General features: G+C 28.3%; 1 protein-coding gene across 9 annotated transcripts; it reads right to left on the reverse strand.

Annotated features, from left to right (window-relative positions):
• Window positions 1-767: 767 nt before the first annotated feature.
• LOC107171164 (uncharacterized) lies at window positions 768-20,470 on the reverse strand. Of its 9 annotated transcripts, none has more exons than XM_089225386.1 (38): window positions 20,263-20,470; window positions 15,995-16,140; window positions 15,700-15,903; window positions 15,475-15,615; window positions 15,209-15,407; window positions 15,040-15,144; window positions 13,734-13,870; window positions 13,427-13,665; window positions 13,188-13,338; window positions 13,036-13,125; window positions 12,774-12,962; window positions 10,658-10,832; window positions 10,459-10,600; window positions 10,142-10,268; window positions 9,946-10,076; window positions 9,803-9,887; window positions 9,612-9,740; window positions 9,178-9,322; window positions 7,985-8,660; window positions 7,800-7,921; window positions 7,485-7,724; window positions 7,261-7,402; window positions 6,932-7,007; window positions 6,715-6,850; window positions 6,549-6,658; window positions 6,295-6,486; window positions 5,436-5,602; window positions 5,168-5,276; window positions 4,874-5,107; window positions 4,487-4,750; window positions 4,165-4,344; window positions 3,940-4,098; window positions 3,769-3,877; window positions 3,563-3,708; window positions 2,585-2,732; window positions 2,424-2,521; window positions 2,004-2,235; window positions 768-1,929 (listed from the first exon to the last, which is right to left on the reverse strand). In XM_089225386.1, the coding sequence occupies exons 2-38, from the start codon at window positions 16,082-16,084 to the stop codon at window positions 1,778-1,780; spliced, it is 6,171 nt and encodes a 2,056-aa protein (XP_089081512.1). In that variant the 5' UTR covers window positions 16,085-16,140; window positions 20,263-20,470; the 3' UTR covers window positions 768-1,777. The 9 variants fall into 9 exon arrangements, with proteins under 9 accessions (XP_089081512.1, XP_089081509.1, XP_089081511.1 ...); XM_089225383.1 differs by having other exon boundaries at window positions 7,812-7,921; window positions 7,985-8,783; XM_089225385.1 differs by having other exon boundaries at window positions 4,874-5,089; window positions 5,448-5,602; window positions 7,985-8,783.
• Window positions 20,471-20,771: the final 301 nt, after the last annotated feature.

The following is a 20,771-nucleotide window of genomic DNA, read 5'->3' on the forward strand; positions in this document are numbered from 1 at the left end:
ATTGGTGGGACAGTGTGTGGTAAAGAGTAAAGACGGATTGGAATTTTAGAGTAAATAACTGTCTTTTTTATTTGTTGGGGGTTTCCAGAAGGCAAGCTTACCATACTTGAAAGGTGGTAATTTTTTTATGAGTGGTAAATATTTATTAACATTTTATGGTGCATTCCACAAAATTGGTTATTCTATAATAATATGCATGTACAGAGGTATGATATCTGTTATTGTTATTGTATGTTAATTTTAGTTTGAAATCATTTGTCCTGGTTTAATTATAATATTTATATGAATTATTATTGATTATAAATAACAGTATAAATAATAGATAGTACTGCTTATAATATACTACAATATTTCTATTTACTCGCATACTAGGAACTATACCCTTATCTGTAACAGTTAGCAATAGATAAAATATTAATAATACAATAAAATATAAAATAAAATAAGATGGGTCAATTCTGATTTCACCAACATGGTATCCAAATAAGTACTACTAGCATTGAAAAAAAAATACTAAAATTCTAAATTTTAATATTTTTAACATATTTATGCAGATATTATCTATAAATATCTATATAGTATCTACATATATATGATTTTTGGCATCAGCTCAAAAGAAACTATTTTCTGGGCATATTACTATTGTTGCATGTTATCAATATTATGTAAGTTCTATTATCTGCATACAATCTCATATATAAAATGCGACAATTCACATTTTTGATACATAGTATAACAATTTACAAACAAATAAAGAAAACCAAAAATGTTGGGAATAGATTTTTTTATTTCTTCCTTTTTTTTATTTATATATATATTTTTTTAATTTCTATTACGAAACATTTTTAAAAATCGGATTTACACTTCATTTGAAAAAAAAAGAAAAACATTCCATAAATTACATATTTTATAGGATTAGTATGTTCTTTCTGATTTAACTGCATGATTTTTCTCTTACAAAATTGAAAATACCTATCATCAAAGATCTATTATTCAAGGGTGGATGAGGGGGGAAATGTATAAAGTAAACAAAGACTTAAAAGTAATAGTTATAAATGAAAATTATAAAAAAAATCTAATATTTAAATTGAATAAATTGAATAAATAAAAAATGTAATCTTAAATTGTTAACATTCTAATAATAACAAGCATACATTTATATCGGCATAATTTTCAAACACAAGTACTCTATTATTATCAATTACAATTAAAAAAAAAAATAATCATTTTGTTCTCGTCCATTTACTGGATGATTATTATATTATAATAATGTATATGAAACCGACAGATTAAAATGTTTTCTTATAAATCGATACTATTAACATTTCGATTACATACATGTTTATATTTTGTACTATTATAAAAAGAAAATGATCAACCCAAATATATAATTGAACATCTACATATTACAAATAGCACATTTTTTTATTTTTAATTATTTAGTTGTTAATTACTATAAATATCCATACATTTTAATAATAATGATAAAAAAAATTGACACAGAAAAAACATGCTTAATACAAATAAAAAGCGTACAAGAACTTTCAAATCACTGTTTGGGATAGATTTCTGACATAAATATTATTATACGTTACTTTATTATTATGGATTTTTTTTTAAACATATATATATATATATATTGTATTATAAATTGATACCTAAAGAACACGACTATTATAAATTAGCGTCTTACATAACATAAACAAGTTCATGATACTTATATGACACTTAATCTCTACACGCATATTTATAAAGTATTACACTCAAAGATTTAACATTATTCATTAGTCGCCAGAGGTTTGTCATCTATACATTCTGTGCTTTGTGGTTTTGAACTACTGTCTATTTTTTCTTCGGCTTTTGAATCAATATTTGCATTAACATTATCAATTTTATTGGGTATAGGCAAGGGTGGTTCAACAATCAAACCTAGAAAATAACACAATACGTCATATAAATAGTACATGGTAATTTCTTTTAAAATTAAGGGTTAGACTACATACCTCCATTAGACACATAATAGTTATTAGAGGATTGACTTTTGTTCATTAAGTGTTGTATTGGTGCACAATTAGGTTGCATTCGTATATTTTGGTGTGGAGGTGGAATACGTTGTAAATATTGGAAATTCGATACAGGCCTTTGAATAGGAGTTGGATATGGAGGTGCAATTTTACCAGCCATTGATCCATTATTGCTGCTGTTCATGTTCATTCTAGGTTGCTGCATCAAGGGCTGAGATAAGAAACAGATGTATACTAATAGAATACACAAAATTATGAATAAAAATTTATTGGATTCTGTAAAATATCTTGTCTGTCTTATTTGCTCTATAATATTCAATACCCACAATTTAGACACATAAGCCACAAACTCTCAATAGACATTGTGTTATTCAATGAAAATTTAAAAAATACACTTACCAACTGATTACTTTGAGTCGCAGAGACTTGATAATTACTATATTTTCCTTGCATAGCCTGATGAGTTTGTTGGTTTGAATTCATCAATGCCTTATTAGCTAAAATATATTTAATAAACATTAACAAATAATTCATCTTTGGAATAAACATGGAAGACTTACTATCAAAGTATTGCTGCTGCTGTCTGAATAAGTTAGAAGAATACATTGGATTTCCTAAATCTTGTTGATTTGTGATTCCAGACTTTTGAAGATCGTTTGTACCATTTCCGCCAGCTATATTTCCCTTTATGTATGGGACTTGTCGATACTAGGTATAAATTTTATAAGTCAATAATTTCAATAATATAAATCATTATTTTAAATTTAAATTCACAACAAGTTTTAATTACAAGAATACCATTATGAAATAACATAATTTAAAAACAAATATTTTCAGGAAACAAAATTCTAGTATTGTAAAAAAAAAAAAAAAAAAAACAGACTAATTTACAAATAGAAAATAATTCATTACTTAATAATAATAATAATTTTGATAAGATTACGATATTTGGAAAAAAATAATAAATACTACCGAATTAAAAAAAATATTCAAATTTTATAAGATTTTTAAATTGGTAATAGCTCTAATTAAGTTAATTTTGAGTTTACTGCACAAGTTGATTCATCAAATGTCTTTATAAAAATCTATCAATCCAAAAATGATATTCAAAATGGAACTATCATTTAAAAATAATAAAGTTCCTTTGCACATGCACAAAATACATAAGTTGAAAATTGTTAAGTCATAGGAATTTATGATTAATTAGTCTAGTTCCAATGTCCTGCAAGTAGAATTGAAAGATATGTACAGGGTAATGATTGATAATTAATGGTTATTTAACTATTTATATTTTTTTTACAGTTATATCATTCTTATATACTACTTTAATATTTATCTAGTTTATATATTATGTCATGTGTTATGTAATGATACATATTCTTGTTATCCTTTATTTTGAAAAAGCCAATAATTGGTCTTAATATATGTAAAACAAATAAATAAAATAATTTGTCCCACTATTGGGATACACATACAGTATATGTAAGCTATAGTACCAAAATCTTTATGTATGAGTTTATGGTAAATCCCAAAATTACCTGTGACGTATAACTTTGCATGTTTGGGGGTGGTGCATTTTGAGAACCAAAGGCAGCTGGAATTCCAAAAGTATTGCCACCAGATGCGCCAGGAACCACTTGTGGTTGAAATGCAGATGGCATATAACTAGGATTTGTAGGTCCTGCTAATTGGTAAAATAAAAATGTGATTATCACTATAAAATGAATAATAAATTATAACTTACTTGCTGAATTAGTAGAATATAGAGACGAGGAAGTTTGCAATGGTGTTGCTCTTGTATTATTCATGGAATTGAATGGTTGGTTGAATATAGGATCAAATGGCACCAAAAACTAAAAATAAAATAATGTAAGGAAAATGGAAAACAAAATAAAAAAAAATTAAATTATTTTACAGGTGAAGGTTGAGGTGTTGAAGCATTATACGTATTTTTGTTTCCGATTGTTCCAATTTGCTGTGAGGACTGTTTTACTTGTGAGGAAGAAGAATTAGTACTGCTTGGTATTAATACTGGGTTTATGTTTGTATTTAATTGCTGACCATTGTTATAAGCCTAAACAATTAGATAATAATAAGTTAAATTTATTATACCCAAAAATAGTTTTCAATTTTTACATACAGGTCCCATTCTGAATGGAGATATAGAAGATTGTAATACTTCTGATCCACCTTGACCAGCTGGTGAACCAGCATGAATAAACATTGATGGATTATATTGATTCATATTTTGGTTCAAACCATTAGATTGAAGACCATATGCAAATTGATTATACTGAGACCGTGCAGCACCACTTATTACCTAAGAAAAGATTTAATCGTGAGAAAAAATTAATTATATTCCTTATTTATAGATGAACCTATGATATAAAATTGATTTTATTTATATTAAATTGTAATAATTATTGTTGAATTCAAAGTTGTTTTATTTTTAATTGACTTACTGTTTGAGAAGGTTCTAATAATGAATAAACTTGTGGGGCAGAAGGTGATGGTGGTGGCATTGTTGTTGTTGAGTAATGTTGTTGAGCTGAATTAAACAAAATAGTTGATGAAGGAGATTGACCAGTGCCAGCAGACACAAACTGTTTCGTCATCATTTCTACACCAGTTTTATTATTGGTATTCAATATTAAATGTGTTTGCTGTTGTTTGGCAATATGTGGACCATACATATCAGGTAGTCCATCGCTATTTTCCATCATTATCTGGAATATAAAAAATTCATAGTAAGTATAAAAATATATTCACAAAAATCTTGCAATGAAGAATAATATGATATACAAACAAGTGCTGTAATATAATGCTAATTTTTTAATTATTTTCATTACTTGTAAATTCATGTGTGTTGCTTGGGTTGGTATAGCATTAGCAAGGGGTGTAGATGATGTGTGTGGTTGAGGTGTTGTAGAGCTGAAAACATGAGTACTAGTTGATGATTGCTGCTGTTGTTGTTGTTGCTGCTGCTGCTGCTGTTGCTGTTGTTGCTGCTGCTGGTGCTGCTGTTGTTGTTGTTGTTGTTGACTCAATGGGGGCGACAATGTACCCTGCGGTTGAGGTTTAACCTTGAGAAATATAAAATTGTTATAAATGACATATTACCTCATTGACAGCCAAGTATTTACCTTGCATACGTTTGTGGTAGCAGCATTTGGATCTTGTTTGAGTTGACCAGCAGCAGCCATGGACACTGGAATGTAAGAGCCAGCAACAGTTGGTAACTGAGGAGCAGAGCTAAAAAATTAAAACATAATAATAATAATCACATGATTGGTCAAATATAACATAACTTCGCATTTATTTATGGGGTTTAAACCATGTGACATGTATTAAAAAGCAGCTATGGACAAATTGTAAACCTACGTGTTAATTACAACAAAATGTGTCACGTACCAAAGTACATACCTGTACACTTGCTGATTGTGAACTCTTTGTTCATCGATAACAGAAATCTCTGATTTATCATGTCCACTACTTGCAGTACTATAAACTGTATTAAAAGCACTATCAGCAATGTTTTGCTGGATTTGTGGATTAGATTCCGGTTTATCATCCCAAACCTTCACCAACATTAAAAAAAATAAATATTGTATTAAATAGGGAAAAAAATTAAATTAATATAGCTCAGTATTTACAAACAATATCATAAAACTTTTATTAACAAATACATATAAAGATTTAAAAATAAGATTGCTTGTATGGTTAGCAGTTCATATTGTGAAAAGTTTAAATAAAGTTAACACTAATTGTATTCACTATTTAGTAGGCTTTATACAATTTTAAATTCAAAAATATTCTTTTAAATATGTAATATTGTTTTATTTATATCTTTTAACTTAAACGGCATCATTAACAAACGTACCAATCATTTTACATCTAAAAGTATTATATCCTATAAAAATTTTATTATATTTGTTTGAATATTGTGTTTTGAATAAAAATATTCGATTTCAAATTATAATGATAAAAATATAGGTTACGGGATTATAATCAAATTGATTATGTAGTTTTATATTCATAATAATAATTAAAGTAATTTATTATAATTGAAAAAAATTTTACAAATTATACTCTGATTGACAACTTTTGTGTCAAAAAAAATATGGATATTAAAACTAATGTAAAATTGTCCTTTCCTTAAAAAACATAACCAACAAGTTATGTAAAAGTTTAATCACTATTGTAAATGTGTTGTTAGATTTAAAAAAATGAATGTTCATTGATTAGAAAACCACTTTTATTTTGCAAATACCTTTTTAGTGCCAGCTATCATAGTTTTTAAGTCACTCGCTGCTAATGACGATGGGCCAGTATGAATTGATCTGGTATGGGCTGCCATTGCCATAACATCTTTGTTTTCGGCAGATAAATGACCAGCTCCACTTTGAGTAAAATCAGACTCAAAATCGCCAAATCCAAGGTTCAACTCAGAACTTTCATCATTCTAAAATAAAAGATATATTAGTAAAAGATATTTAAACATAACTGTTATAATTTATAACATACTTGAAAGGTCATAGACATCTGTACGGCATCATTTAATTTAGAGTCTTTACTATCAGATTTGAATGCTCTAAAGCAAGTTTCTTGAGAATCTTCATTGAAATTACAAGTATCTAAAAATAATTTAATCAAAAATGGGTTTAATTCTACAAATATAATCTTTTATTACCTTTTTCATTGCGCTGCTTGATATTGGAATTATATTTATTTTTGGCTTCTCCACTAGGTTTTGATTTATACGTAGTATTTTCAAATATTATTGTTTCCATTCGTTGCGATGAATCAAGAATACCATTTTCCATTACCTTTAATCAAATATTATAAATAATGAGGGTTAAATAATTATTAAATTCTTGGAACATATATATATATATAAATATACAAACATTGGGTGAAGATTTTTCTTTATTTGAAGGTAACCTTTGAGATGTCTGTCCAGGAATTTCTTTTATTTCAGTTAAACTGGAATAAGATAAAAATTCATGATTATCAGTAATATAATAAATTCAATGTATATTTTACCATTAATTTTTATTCAAGTAAACAATAGAAAAAAATAGAGACTGTTTACTAAAATACAATATATTGTAATAATAATTTTATATTATTATAACTAACAAATGTATAATTGAAATATGGATTCATATAGATAATGGATAGATATTAGACATATTAAAAATTAATAGCTATAATGATAATCAATATGCTATGATACCTATTAGGTCGGTTGTTAGACTGTGGAGTAACTGGCTTATTTACATTAGGTGACTGTGCTCGTAGAACATGAGTTATTGGTTTGTCCCAAGCATTTGTTTGTGGAGGAGGTGGAGGATTGTTGCTAACCATAACTACAGTATCTAAAATAAAAATAAAATCCATTTAATTCACATTATATTTTAGTTTAAATAAACTTAAGTTATAATACGTATTTGATCAAACCTTTAATAATGGGAACATTTGAGTCATCTTGACCAATTTGTGGCTGGCTTTTTTGACGTTCATACCTCTGATTTGTTTGGCCAGGTTTAGTTGCGTTATTACTTTGATTAGCTCTAGATGTAGGTTTAGAAGAATCTTTACGATTACTCTGATTAGTTATACGTTGAATTTTCTGTTGAGAATCATTCAACTTTTTTTGATCATCTTTTTTAATTGATCTTCCATCCTGAGAAGTACTTCCTATAATGATAAATGTATTAAAATATAAATATTTTACTATTATTTCATTTTGATTGAATATAATATTAAATTTACCACTATAACTACTTTTAGGGTCATTAACAGAAGTAGTTGACGTTAACTTTTGATTGGATTTTTCAGTATTTCCAAGTTCTTTAGGCTGATCTTTTTTATCATAAGTGGATCTTTTGTCACCTCTTCAATAAAATATGATTAAATATTTAATTGAAAAACTATTTATAAAAACTATATTAAATTACCTTGATGATGCTAAATATGTACGAGTACTTAGTCGCCGATTACTACTTTTTTGTTGAGCTTCATAATCGCTAGGTTCGCTAACTGAATCCCAATGGTCATCTTGTTTTTGGCTATTGAGAGGTCGATTACTTTGTCTAGAACCAAATCGACTTTCACCACCTCGACGGTTAGTATCTCCAGAAGTTGAAAATGTATCCATTTTAGATTGTGGCTTAGATGATGAATTTTTACTTCTTATAGAACCCGAGTTTGAATTCAATTTGTTTTTTTCAACACTTTCATCGATACTATTTTTTTGACCACTACGTCCATTCAATGTACATGAATCTAAACGTACTCGTCCTCTCTGTTCAGATCTTTGACCATATCCACGTAATGTCGATTTTTCGGAATAACGATCATTTTGTCTTATACTTCCCCTGTTTCGATCATCATTTCTATTTCTATCATCCCCACGATTTCTGTCATCATTTCTATTTCTGTTTTCACCTCGGTTCCTGTCATCGCCTCGATTTCTGTCGTCGCCTCGATTTCTGTCGTCGCCTCGATTTCTGTCGTCGCCACGATTTCTGTCATCACCTCGATTTCTGTCTTCACGTCGAGGACCTCTGGACCGTTGACTTTCTTCATAAGACTCCGGCCAAGCATTTTTTCTATTTGATCCAGACCTGGAAACTGTTCGAGAATTGATACTCTGATGATATGATGAACGTGGTCCAACATAGCGATCAGATCTCATCCCTTTTTGATGAGATAATGAAGAAGTACCAGAATTGTTTTCAAAAGATGATTTTGGTTCTAGAAATATTTTACTTAATTAGTTGTTTCTATTTTGTAGGTTTCTACTTTCTCCAAGTAACAGGAGCACCTTAATCGTTTCCACACCCCCATCCAAAATTGATGTCAATAAACGCGAGATATAACCAAATCATAAATAATAATCTAAATGTTCTGGATTTGATACAAGCCCATACCTATCCTATACTTAAATTTATATGGCAATTTAAAATTGAATAAGAATATTCATTAAATTATGTAGCTAAATAGAAAACAAGTTCATCGCCAGTTTTGTTAGTAAATTTGAAACTTTTGTCAATTAATTTCAAGAATAACTTCTGCGCTCCTGTTTCTTGATATTAATTTTAAAAAAAGTTCAAATATAAAACCTATAATTAAATTTAATTGTAAATACCTGGTAATTTGTCGTCATCATTTTTTTGACCACTTTTACCACTTTTTGTTTCCTGTTCAAGTTTTTGTTCTTGCAATATTTTATTTTTATTATTAGTTGGAGCTAAATCCCAAACAGATTTATCTTTAGAAGATAAATCGTCACCCTAGAATAATATTTAATAAAGCATTAATATATGCATACTAATACAATTAAACACTATTAGAAAAAATTTTACTACAATAAATTCAATAAAATAATATAAAAATGTTTTTTTTTTTGTTTTTCTTTAAATTTCAATAGCAGTTATGAAAAATGAATCACAAAATATAACTAACAATTATAGATGGAAATAATATTAATTTAAAAGTGTGAATCACATATTTTTTAGTGTAGAGAATTTTTTTAATTTTTGTAATAATATGTAAACAAATAAATTTAATTTCCGCACTTACTTGATCATTTTTCTTCATATCTTTTCTTTCACTTTTCACTAATTGATTTAAATTCCGTTTAGGTTCACTGGTCAATTCACAAGCCCCAAGTTTCTCTTGAGTTATGGGGCCAGGTATATATTTTTTACCCTAATAAAAAATTAGTTATAGATTTTATTAATATAAAAAAAAAGAGTTTTGTGTATACATACATATTGGCCTGATGAATTAATTTCATCTTTATAGAAATCTTTACCAAGAGAATTTTGTCTCCAATGATATTCATCATCAACTTGCCTATAAAATACCAATAAACAATAAACACATATTATCGCTCATATTATATAAAACTTACACATTATCTTTTTCAATATCTTCTGGAGTTTCTAAAGAATCTCTAGAATGATATTTTGATACTTTTGTAAATTCTTTTTTGTCAACATCATAATTATCATCAATGGATTTCTTTAAATTACCTCCAGAATCCTATAATAAATAATGTTTGATACATTAAATACAATTAAGTACAACAAAATATTGAAAATACACACATTTCTTTTGAAATCACGCCTGTGATCGTAATTCTTTCTATTGTCATCCCCTCTAGAAGTATAATCACTATGTGCATATTTATCATTTTTGTCTTTAGAATCTGAACGAACCTTTTCTCTTCTGTATCTATTTAAAAATGAGTTACAACCAAATTATCATGTTTTCTTATACAATACTTTTAAATGTTACCATTATTTGTTTTTTTTTTTTCATTAATGATTTTAACACAATATACATAATTTAAACATTATTGTTACTTATTTCAAAAATTCATTAACAACCAAACATTAATGACAAAATTATCATTATAACATACCTATCAAATTCTGTTCGTTTATCTCGTTTCAAAGTTGATGACTTATTTGTATGATCATCTTCAACCCATGAATCACTTCTATACTCGGAATAACCACTACTACTCATATCACTATCAGTACGACAAAGTGTATTAATACTTTCTAAAAAATAACAAACTGTTAAATAAGAAACTCAAAATTGAAATACAATTAATTTACTTGTAGAAGAAACATTTTGAGCTTTATTACTGACGTCATTATTTTGTTCAAATTGTTTTTGCAGTCTTGAAGGTAAATATTTATTATTAATTTCTTTATTGTCATTGCTTTCATCATATTTATCTTTTGATAAATCAGATCTGCATACTGAGGAATCGTCTATGAATTCTTTATCCTGCAACAACAATTAGCCACCATCAAAAAAAAAAAAAAAACTTTATGACTTTATTAATAATATATCATAAGAAAGTAATCCTACATTTTATATAAATACAAATTACCATCACTCAAAATACTACAATCTGTTTTAAGCTTCTGAGTGAAATGATGAATGTACATTTTGCAATGTAAAACACACTTAACTTTTCTGGTTAGAAAGTGTATTTAGTTGGGTCATTGAGGAATTTCAATTTAAAATTTCCCTGTAGTTTTCAAAATACAGGGAAAAACAAAAACAAATTAAGAAAAATAGGAATTTTTACGTAACATCAATTTTAGAGAAATTTGAATGTTGGTATTGGTATAACTAAAAAAAATGCCTTAGACACATAAGATTTTCACTAAATGTTTGTACTGAAATTTTATACACATAATACAATTTTAAAAATATTTTAATTCTTGTGAAGTTATTTATAGACATTTGAAATTTTCGATCTTTTTAGTTTTAGATTCTGAACGGAGTGATGAATGTATTGATTTTACAATGATGTGTGTTTTTTTTGTGTCTGTGTACAGCATAACTAGTCGAAAAAATGCTTGAATTTCAAACTTTGGGGGGTGGTTTCTGATGTAAAAGTGAATATCCTAGGTGCATTATACAGGTCTAAAGTAAACATTTTCCAACAGTATTCAAAAAAATCGAGAAAAACAAAAAAAAAGTGACAGAAATAAGGGAATTTTTACGCATAACCAGTTTTCGACCAAATCAATTTTTTTATATGGTTGTAATTCATAAACTAATCACTGTAAATACATGAAGAAATTGTCACCAAATGTTTATATTAGTGTTATCTATAAATAAATTACTTTTCAAAATATTTTGATTTTTGTTGAGATATTTATAGACAAATTAAATTTTCAATTTTTCTGAAAATTTTTTTTTGAAGTGTCGATAAAATATTTTTGGCCCTATCAAAATACTTGAAAATTTAATACAAAGTTTTTTATAAGTTATCCTTAAAGTGATAAAAAAATTATAAGAATACATAGGCACAATTTTTTTTTATTAACATTTGAAGTTCAAATATTGACTTAATACGTAAAAGTTACGGTAATGTTCAAATTATCTTAGATAGAAATGCATAAAAATTTTCTTTTTAAATCTAAGACTTGAAATTTTTTAATAATTTATATTATATTCTAGACAGATAAACCGTCTCTGCTTAGAATCGTTTTTCGTATACAATGATATAATATCATTGGATTCAAATTCAATTTTATCCATTAGAATAGGTAACCTGTACAGCAGAGCGAAATCCACGACTTTCCCGCTTTATTTCTTATAAGTTACAGTAAAAATGTATTAGTAAAAAAGCTTTTAAATTTAATATAAGGCACCAAATATATTTTTGACGCATACAATTTTAAAAATACATTGTCACAATCTTTTTTAAGAAGAATTTAAAGTTGGAATTTTGACTAAATTTGTAAAAATAACTAAAATTTGAGATTTATTTTGAGTTAGATATTAATAAAAATTAATATTTTTAAATTTAAGATTTGGGAATTACAAAATACAAGATTATTCATGAGTTTGTCTAATTTTATCATACAAAAAAAGTCTACTGGTAAGTCAAGTTAAATTTGTATAAGTATTTGAATTATAACATTGGATATTCACTCAATTTCTCTACTATTTTTTAGTGTTTGTCGGCGTAAATAATTAAATAGTCCTCTAAATGTATGTTTCTACAAATAAGTATAAGGAATAGGATCAACAAATTTAAATATTTTTATAAGGTTGACTTCAATGATGTATGGTAAATTAATTATTCTATAACTAGGGACAAAAAACTTTGGCCGCAATAATCATCTGGCAGAAAACAATTTCATCACTTCAGTTAACATATAAAGATAAATATTTCGTAAAAATGAATATATAATTAGAAAAGTTTACTTTATTATCTTTATTTCCTCCATCCATTTTCTTTAATTTAGTTGCTTCTAATTGTTGTTGCAGTTCATAACGTTTCATCTCTTCTAATTTTCGATCTTTTGCACGTTGTATGACAGTTAGTACTTCTTTATTTACGTCACGTTGTCTCCCTAACTCATCGTCCATATAATCTTCTATTTGCTCATCTTCCTAAAGTTAATATTTAAGGAATTTTGTTAATTACAGACATTTTATAATATTTAAAATTAAAATTAAATCTAACTTGATGAGATGTTGATGGTCCATATGATTGCATGAACTCTGGGTTACAAGACATGCCTCCGTTGGCATTAATGTGCAAGCACTCTCCCTCCTAAAAAAAAAAAATTAAAATTAAAACTTAAAACAAAATATTTGATAAAAGACATTTTTTACCTTTAAATTTTGACTTGTATCATAATTGCCAGTTTTATTACTTAAGTAACCTTTAGCATTATCGGTTCTACTTCTGATATTACTATTCAATGATTGTTTATTTAATTTTTCATTTAATTGGTCTTCGTCATCACTGAAGTCCAATTTTTTACTAATTAAACAAAACAACACAATTAATATTTAAGCCAAGCAATAATAAAATATAACATCTAGTAAAGAAATAAAAACAAGATTATTACTTGTAGTCAATTTCTCCTTGAATAGACCACCCAGTTTCTTTGGAAAGTTCATTCATTCTATTTAAATCTTCTTCACGGATAATTGGAGGAGGTATAAGTTCCTTGATATCAGCAGTAGGTTTACTTAAAACACCATCAGTGGCCATTGATGTTGATGAAATATGGTGAAACATTTTTTCTGATGGATAATTATGTTGTTTGGTATGATATATAATATTATCTGATTGATTTGGAACCATCTAGTTATTAATAAACATATATTTACAAATTTATTATATTTAGTTTTAAAATTAATTTAAAATCATACAAAATTAGGCAGCATATTCCTCATAACTGGATTTTTAGTCATATTATATTGCATCTGATAAGGATTCAGGCCGGCCGGGGCCCCGGCCACCCCATTTTGGGCCGAATTGCTCCGTACGCCATTCACATATTCTGTCCCTTAAAATAAAAGTAAAAATTAATTTCTAAAACAAATAAGAGATTTAGGTTTGATGAATAATAACAGTAAACCAGTGTAAAGTAAGCTCAATTATAGCTTTAATGATTTACCAAATAAAACTGAGTAAGCACAATTATTAAAAATATATACAGTGAAAACTCTCTATAACAAATCTGAAGGGACCATGTGATTTCTTTCGTTATTGAGAGTTTTTGTAATAGAAAGTAATTAATAGGTTTTAAATCAAACCAACCACTATAAGTTAACTTAATGTTATTTACGTAATATAGAGTTTTTCGTTATAAATAGTTTTCACTGTATAATGAAAAAAGTTAGGTATATAAATAATTTAAGAACAAGGGTGTTATTTTTCAATTAAATAATTTATAAAAAAATCATAAATTAAGCATTTTATCATTATTATCACAGAATAAACAAAAGAATTGAAAATCATCTAGATATACAAGTCTAAGGAATGAAATGTGGCCGCTGATGCACACGCTTCTGGTGGTGGAAAATTAAATGGTTTTAAGAGGACGCTACTCGACCATTTAATGTCTCCTACTTACAAATGCATAACATAACACATTTACGCTCAGATTTAGCTAGGATAGATTAAAAAATAAAGTGAATCGATCTATTATGAAACTTGTAGTTAAGATTTATCTGTGTTTGTATGGGTTATTTTTATGATAGTTAAATGTGGTAGCAGGTTATGCGTATATAAAAAAGCGTAAATTTAAGAATGCTAATAACTCATTTAAAAACTATTTTATCGTAAAAAACCCACATACAAACAAAACATACAAATATGTTCTTATTATCAAGTTCCATATAGGTTAATTTATTTAATCTAATTTTTAAAATAACGGAATTAAACGGGATCTACTAGGGGTATATTTGGTATGTTATGCACTTGTAAAATGAAGACAACAAATATGTGGTAGCGTCCTCTTAACTCATAACTCTCACTTCTTAACATAAGGTGTAAGTGCCAAATAGCGGGCAAAAAATTTTGTAAACAATGTTAGTCTTGGATTAAGTAAAATAAAATATAGCAATTTTGCACTGGTGAAGAATAATTTTGCAATCACATAAACATTGTCTTAATTCTAAATTAAGATTAACATTGAGCAAATACTATAAACTAAAAACACTATTTACATACCGGAAGATGTTTGAGAATGAGGTTGACCTGAAACAACTCCAGTAACATTGCCGGCGCCTTGAGGCATTTGGGGTCGACTGCCACCTTGCATCCAACTTGTTTCGGCTAAAAAATCAATATGAGTTTAAGTTATGTAAAATATAACATAATTATAATATTCTTTTTTTACTTTGAGGACGAAGGGAAGGTCTCTGTTCTGTGCTGGCCTGTATAGGTATATTTGTGTTTGTTACATTTTTGTGTTCTCCACTTGAAGTAAGACTTGGAAATTCTTGTTGGAATTGCATAGTACGGTGTGTTAAATAAGGGGGAGTAACTGGAACATCCACAATTTTTTTGGCCCATGTTTTGCCATCGGCATGAGAAGGCTAATAATAATAATACGAACATTAAATTAGTTAAGCTCCATAAAATTAATAAACAATACAAACATACTCTTGTAGTTGTGGTGGTGGCAGTCACTTGAACGGAAGTAGGATGGGACGAAACATGTTGTTGTCCCTGTACAGGCCCACTTTGGGACAGTTGAGATGTCGTTGTGGCAATAGATGTAGGCGGAATCTCTTTGCCCGCAGCCTAAAATGTTAATATATTTTTAAATCTAAAGATTAATAACCTACTTCTTAAAATATTTTAATTTAGGAAAATTTGAAATCTTACCACAAGTGATTTCTCTATGACTGGTTTGTTCCATCCTCCACCACCGATAGGGACTAGATTAATTGTAGACTCATGGCTAGATTCGGACTTCTCACTTGGTAAATTGACAGGGTTACGAACACTGCGGATAACCTTTCCAATAGACTGCAATCCATTTTTACGTGGTACTATGCTTTTATGTTGGTTACTTTCCGTAGACTCACCCTAAAATGAAAACACTGGTTATTTCTTAATTGCATTTAGCTAATAAAATGATAATTATCATACTATAAATTTATAAAAACATTTCTCTTACTTTATATAAACTATTTATTTTCAATGATTGAAATGAATTCTTTCCTTTGCTTTTCTCCCCCTTCAAACTGACCCCTGGCAATGTAGACATACTGTCTGCAAGGCACCATTTAGATTATACACTTGCCCGTAGAACGTACCTTTGATCTACAAAACAAAATGAATTATGTTATTATTAGATATCATTAAACAATTGGTAAGGAAACAGATTTTTTTTTAATATAAGCATACTAATATATAGGACTAGGGATCTTCCATCACATATATATCAGCATTCTTAACTAAATGTGTTAAAATCTATGCACTCATGATATGCAAGCGTAGCTAAGTACTTAAATACCCACATTGTATTTTTACAAGTCACTATCCTCTAACAATATTAATACAATTATTAATAGATACATTAAACACTATATTAAAATATTGTCGATAGATATATATTATTGAATCTTATATATATATTAATGGATTTCTGGCTGTCTTTTATGCATTCCTAAACGGCTTGACTGATGACGACGAAATTTTGTACAGAGATATATTTGAGTATCAGACCTATGGGCAGAAGATAGGCCAAATTAAAAAGTTATGGGCCCAACCCCGGGAGCTACTCAAACAGACATTTTGAGATTTACAATAGAGATTTTTGTTTATTGATGGTTGATTATTTTTTAATTATTATTATTAATCATTATACTAGATGAACTCATGCACTTCTTAATCCAATAAAAATCCTACCTCTTATATATTTCAAACTGTGTGTAAAATTCATGTCCTGTAATTATACTAGCAGTATATTTTTATACATATAAATAGATTATTGTTAAAATATACTAAATAATAATCTTACAACAATGTTAAATATAGTTTTATCATTATGTAATTTTGATATTTATTGATAATAATTTATTATTTTGGCCTATCACTTTTTAACTTAGCCTATCTTCTGCACAAAGATATAATATATCTCAGTACCAAATTTCATTGCAATTTCCCAACTGTTTAGGAATGTATAAAGGAAAAATAGATCTATAATTTTATATAAAAGTATTAAAATCCTAGGTATTTAAGGTATGTTGGGTTCATGTAAAGTTGATATTTCAATAACTTTGCTAAACTGACACTTTAACAGATAAAAAAGGCATAATAATGTAATTGACAAATTGTATAAAAAACAAATTTAATTCCAAATTGTATGGACAATTATTAATATCTAGCTATAGATAAATATTAAAATTATTTACTATTTAAGTACCTTAAGGTACTTCTTTACCAAATAGAAAATAATATATCTTTTTCAGGTAAAAATTCATTTTTGAATTTTGATAATAGTTAAGGTATCATAGTTACACTAGAAGCTAATAAAAATAGAAAGAAAAAAATTCATTTTTGATTTATAATTGATACAACCTAGTATCTACTAACATAATATAAAATTAAACTTTAGAAAACATTATTTCTTATTAATAAATAATATTATGATTACCATAAATTTGTCCAAAGTAGTCGATGATGAATTAAAAAAAATGTTTAAATACATTTTACCTTAAAATGACATAACCTTTATGATCATTTTATATTAAATAATATATAATACACTCAATAAAATTAATAACAGCTCAAAAGAAGCCCCGTGAATGATAGTTTCCAAAAGTCACAACTCACAAACACAATAAATAAGTGATAGCAAGGACATTGTTCACATAAATTTATGAATTCTAGTTCATTTCATCTAATAATCAAGCACACAAAAATAAAGATTCTAAATTTGAATAACAAAAAAAAAATCATTAATAATACTAGTCTAGTAATTGTAGGTAAAACTTATTGATGTATAAATAGTATAAACAATTGTCTTTATGGATAATAATAAATGTATCAACAAGAAAAAAATGAATTGTTTATATTACATACTAAATGTAAATAAATAAAAAAGACCCTTTCATAATGTTATTAACATTTTTCTTGAGACCTTGACCTTAAATTTTTAGCTAAGTGTTTTAAATTAAGTCGATATACTCTGAATTGGGGACCGGTCCAATGTGTGATCTACAGATAAACGGCTATCTGTGAAAAAGCGTTGTAGGTACAACGTGTGATCCACAATAAAAGATACCTATATTCTAACCAAAATATAATCACGATCGCTCACAACGTGATAATTACAACCCACGACTACATGAAGATAGTGAAGAAACTTCAAATTATGAAAATGAAACTCCGGTAGAAAATAACCAACGAAATTATGGAAATAGAATACAGCGACCATGGGTATTTGGTTTGTGGTGTAATAAAGACAACAATACTAAAGGTCGATTTTAAATTGTAGAAAAAAGGAATCGAAAAACGCTTATACTAATAATAGAAAGCGAGGTAGAAATTGGTATAAAGATTTAAAGCGATCAGTAGCGAGCATATAGTTCTCTGAAGAACCACGGATTTATTCATCAAACTGTAGGTATATCATACTGAAAATTTTGTGGATCGAATACTAGAGCTCATACTCAAACAATAGTCGTTGTGAAAGTTAGTCAAGTCCAAGTATAATATAAAAGTAGAAGGCGCATCTCCACTATTATTAGACAGCCAACTTAGAAGAATGGTGGCAATTTACCACCCAATACAAACTAAAATATTTGGTGATTTTTTTTATCAGATTTAAAAAATATTTTTGCAGTATGAATATAACAAGCAAAATTATAGCAAGCTAATTATACATTGGACCAGCCATATTTTATTGGTAGATCACACATTGGACCAGCCGTTTATCGGTCGATCACACATTGGACCGGTCCCCTGAATTGAAACATTAAAAATACAAATAAGGATAAAATATCTTAACCTAGGATATTCAAATATCATTATTATTAATCCTTCATCATTATGAACCAGGCATAATACTTAAAATTTGTTCTAGGTATATACTTTATTTAATGTGCATAGTTATTTTTACTGCTACTGAACACTATAGACTTAACTTTTTTTATAACCTTTTGGAGTACTGATAAAATGATTTCCAATTGACTCTTAAGTCAAATTATAAATTTACAATAGGTATTAGAAAAAATCTTAAAAACCAATTTATTTGTCACAAACTCATGCCTACATATTATGAATTTAAACAGTCTATTTAGGAAACATTAATTAAGCAATATATAATAATCCACTATCCTTAATAAATAAGAGATTGCTTAAATGAAATTACCCGGCTGTTGTGAGTAAGTTGTTTGTAATAGTTTAATATGTATATATATATGGCTATAAAATGTATAAATTATAAAAATAATCAATGTTTTTAAAGGCTAATCATTATATGATGAATAAATAGGTACATCCAAGATATTCAAATAACTGAACCAAAATCAATCATAAATTAGGATAGACAGCAACGATTTACGGTATGAAGAACACAATAACTTAACTCTAAACAAAACAAGTAAACTATGAAATATTATGTAGAGGTGAACAAAAAAATAAAATAATGATGATAAAATAATGCAGGTTTGTGTAAATAGTATTATCAAAAGGACCCTAACAGAATGTTGAATCAATGATAGGTATCAACATATGATGATCTCATCAACTCTGTATTAGTTAAATGAATGTTGTGTATATTGATTCTATGCAATGAAACCTATGCAAATCAAATCATCTAAAAAAAAGCATGAGAATACCAATGATTTACAACAAAGTCAATATTGTGCACATTCAACATGACGGATTCCTAACCACTGAAACAATTCTAAAATATAACTATTGCAAGATATTTGCTTTACAAGATCTTTATTCAGCTGCCAAGGTCCATATGACAAAATTATAGTGGTTAACTATTTGTTGACCAGCAGGACCGATATTTAGTGAGTAAGATTAGGGCGTGCACAAAGAGATATCTCGGGAGTATTGTCTAAAGCCGTAGTTAACCTACCTATCGATAAACACGTCGTAAACTCAAAAGAATTGGCAAGTTTTTTAACTACAAAAAAGAATATTTGGTGGGTCTAACGAGAAGAGGCCTTTCCGACAACAGGCCCAGCGACCGTAGGCAAGTCGGTACCTACTAGACTCACGGGTTTCAGAAGGCTTAAGAATGAAGTTTGGGCCGGTGACACGGAGCCGGCTAATATTTTGTTGTTGTACCTAACATTACGCGGGGGCGGCGGCAGTAACATCAGTAATGACGTCGTGTCGTCGTCCGCCATTGCTGATGTTGCTGCTGCCGTAACCGAAGCCGAATGTTCGCCCCGACGACAATAATAATGTTGGTGTACTCACATAGGTCCGTCCAAATGGGTGCACGCGTGACAATTGAATGATATCACCCGAAAAGAGTGATCAGAGTGCGTCAGAGAGTTGCGATTTCGGAAAAACTAACACGACGCGAAAACCTGAGTCGAAACGATCGTCGATTTATTATCAAACATAACGTTGAAAACACAAAATGGCGTCGTCTTTGGTATTGAAACCTTCATTCAACACATTTTTGCGTTGTGCCGCTTGCCCGCCACGCCTACAATCTCGACCAGTCAGCCACGCGCAGTGCTGGCGCGCCCGGGGATTTCGGCCGGGAATTCTAGCACCGCCGTTACCGCTGCCCGGTATTATTATTATGAATGTTATTATTTTTGTAGTTTGTCCCGCCGACCACCGACCAGACCGTCCGCAGTCTGCACGAGTTTTTGTGTTGGTTTTATATTTTTCACAACAATGATTGTCGGTTGCCTATTGCCAAAATTAATGTCTATTGTCTATCCGTCGGAAAGTTAGTTATCAGACATAATGCG

Source organism: Diuraphis noxia, unplaced genomic scaffold (genome assembly GCF_037042655.1).
Source record: "Diuraphis noxia isolate RWA-SAM2 unplaced genomic scaffold, SU_Dnox_SAM2 contig0004, whole genome shotgun sequence".
Taxonomy (NCBI): Eukaryota; Metazoa; Arthropoda; class Insecta; order Hemiptera; family Aphididae; genus Diuraphis; species Diuraphis noxia.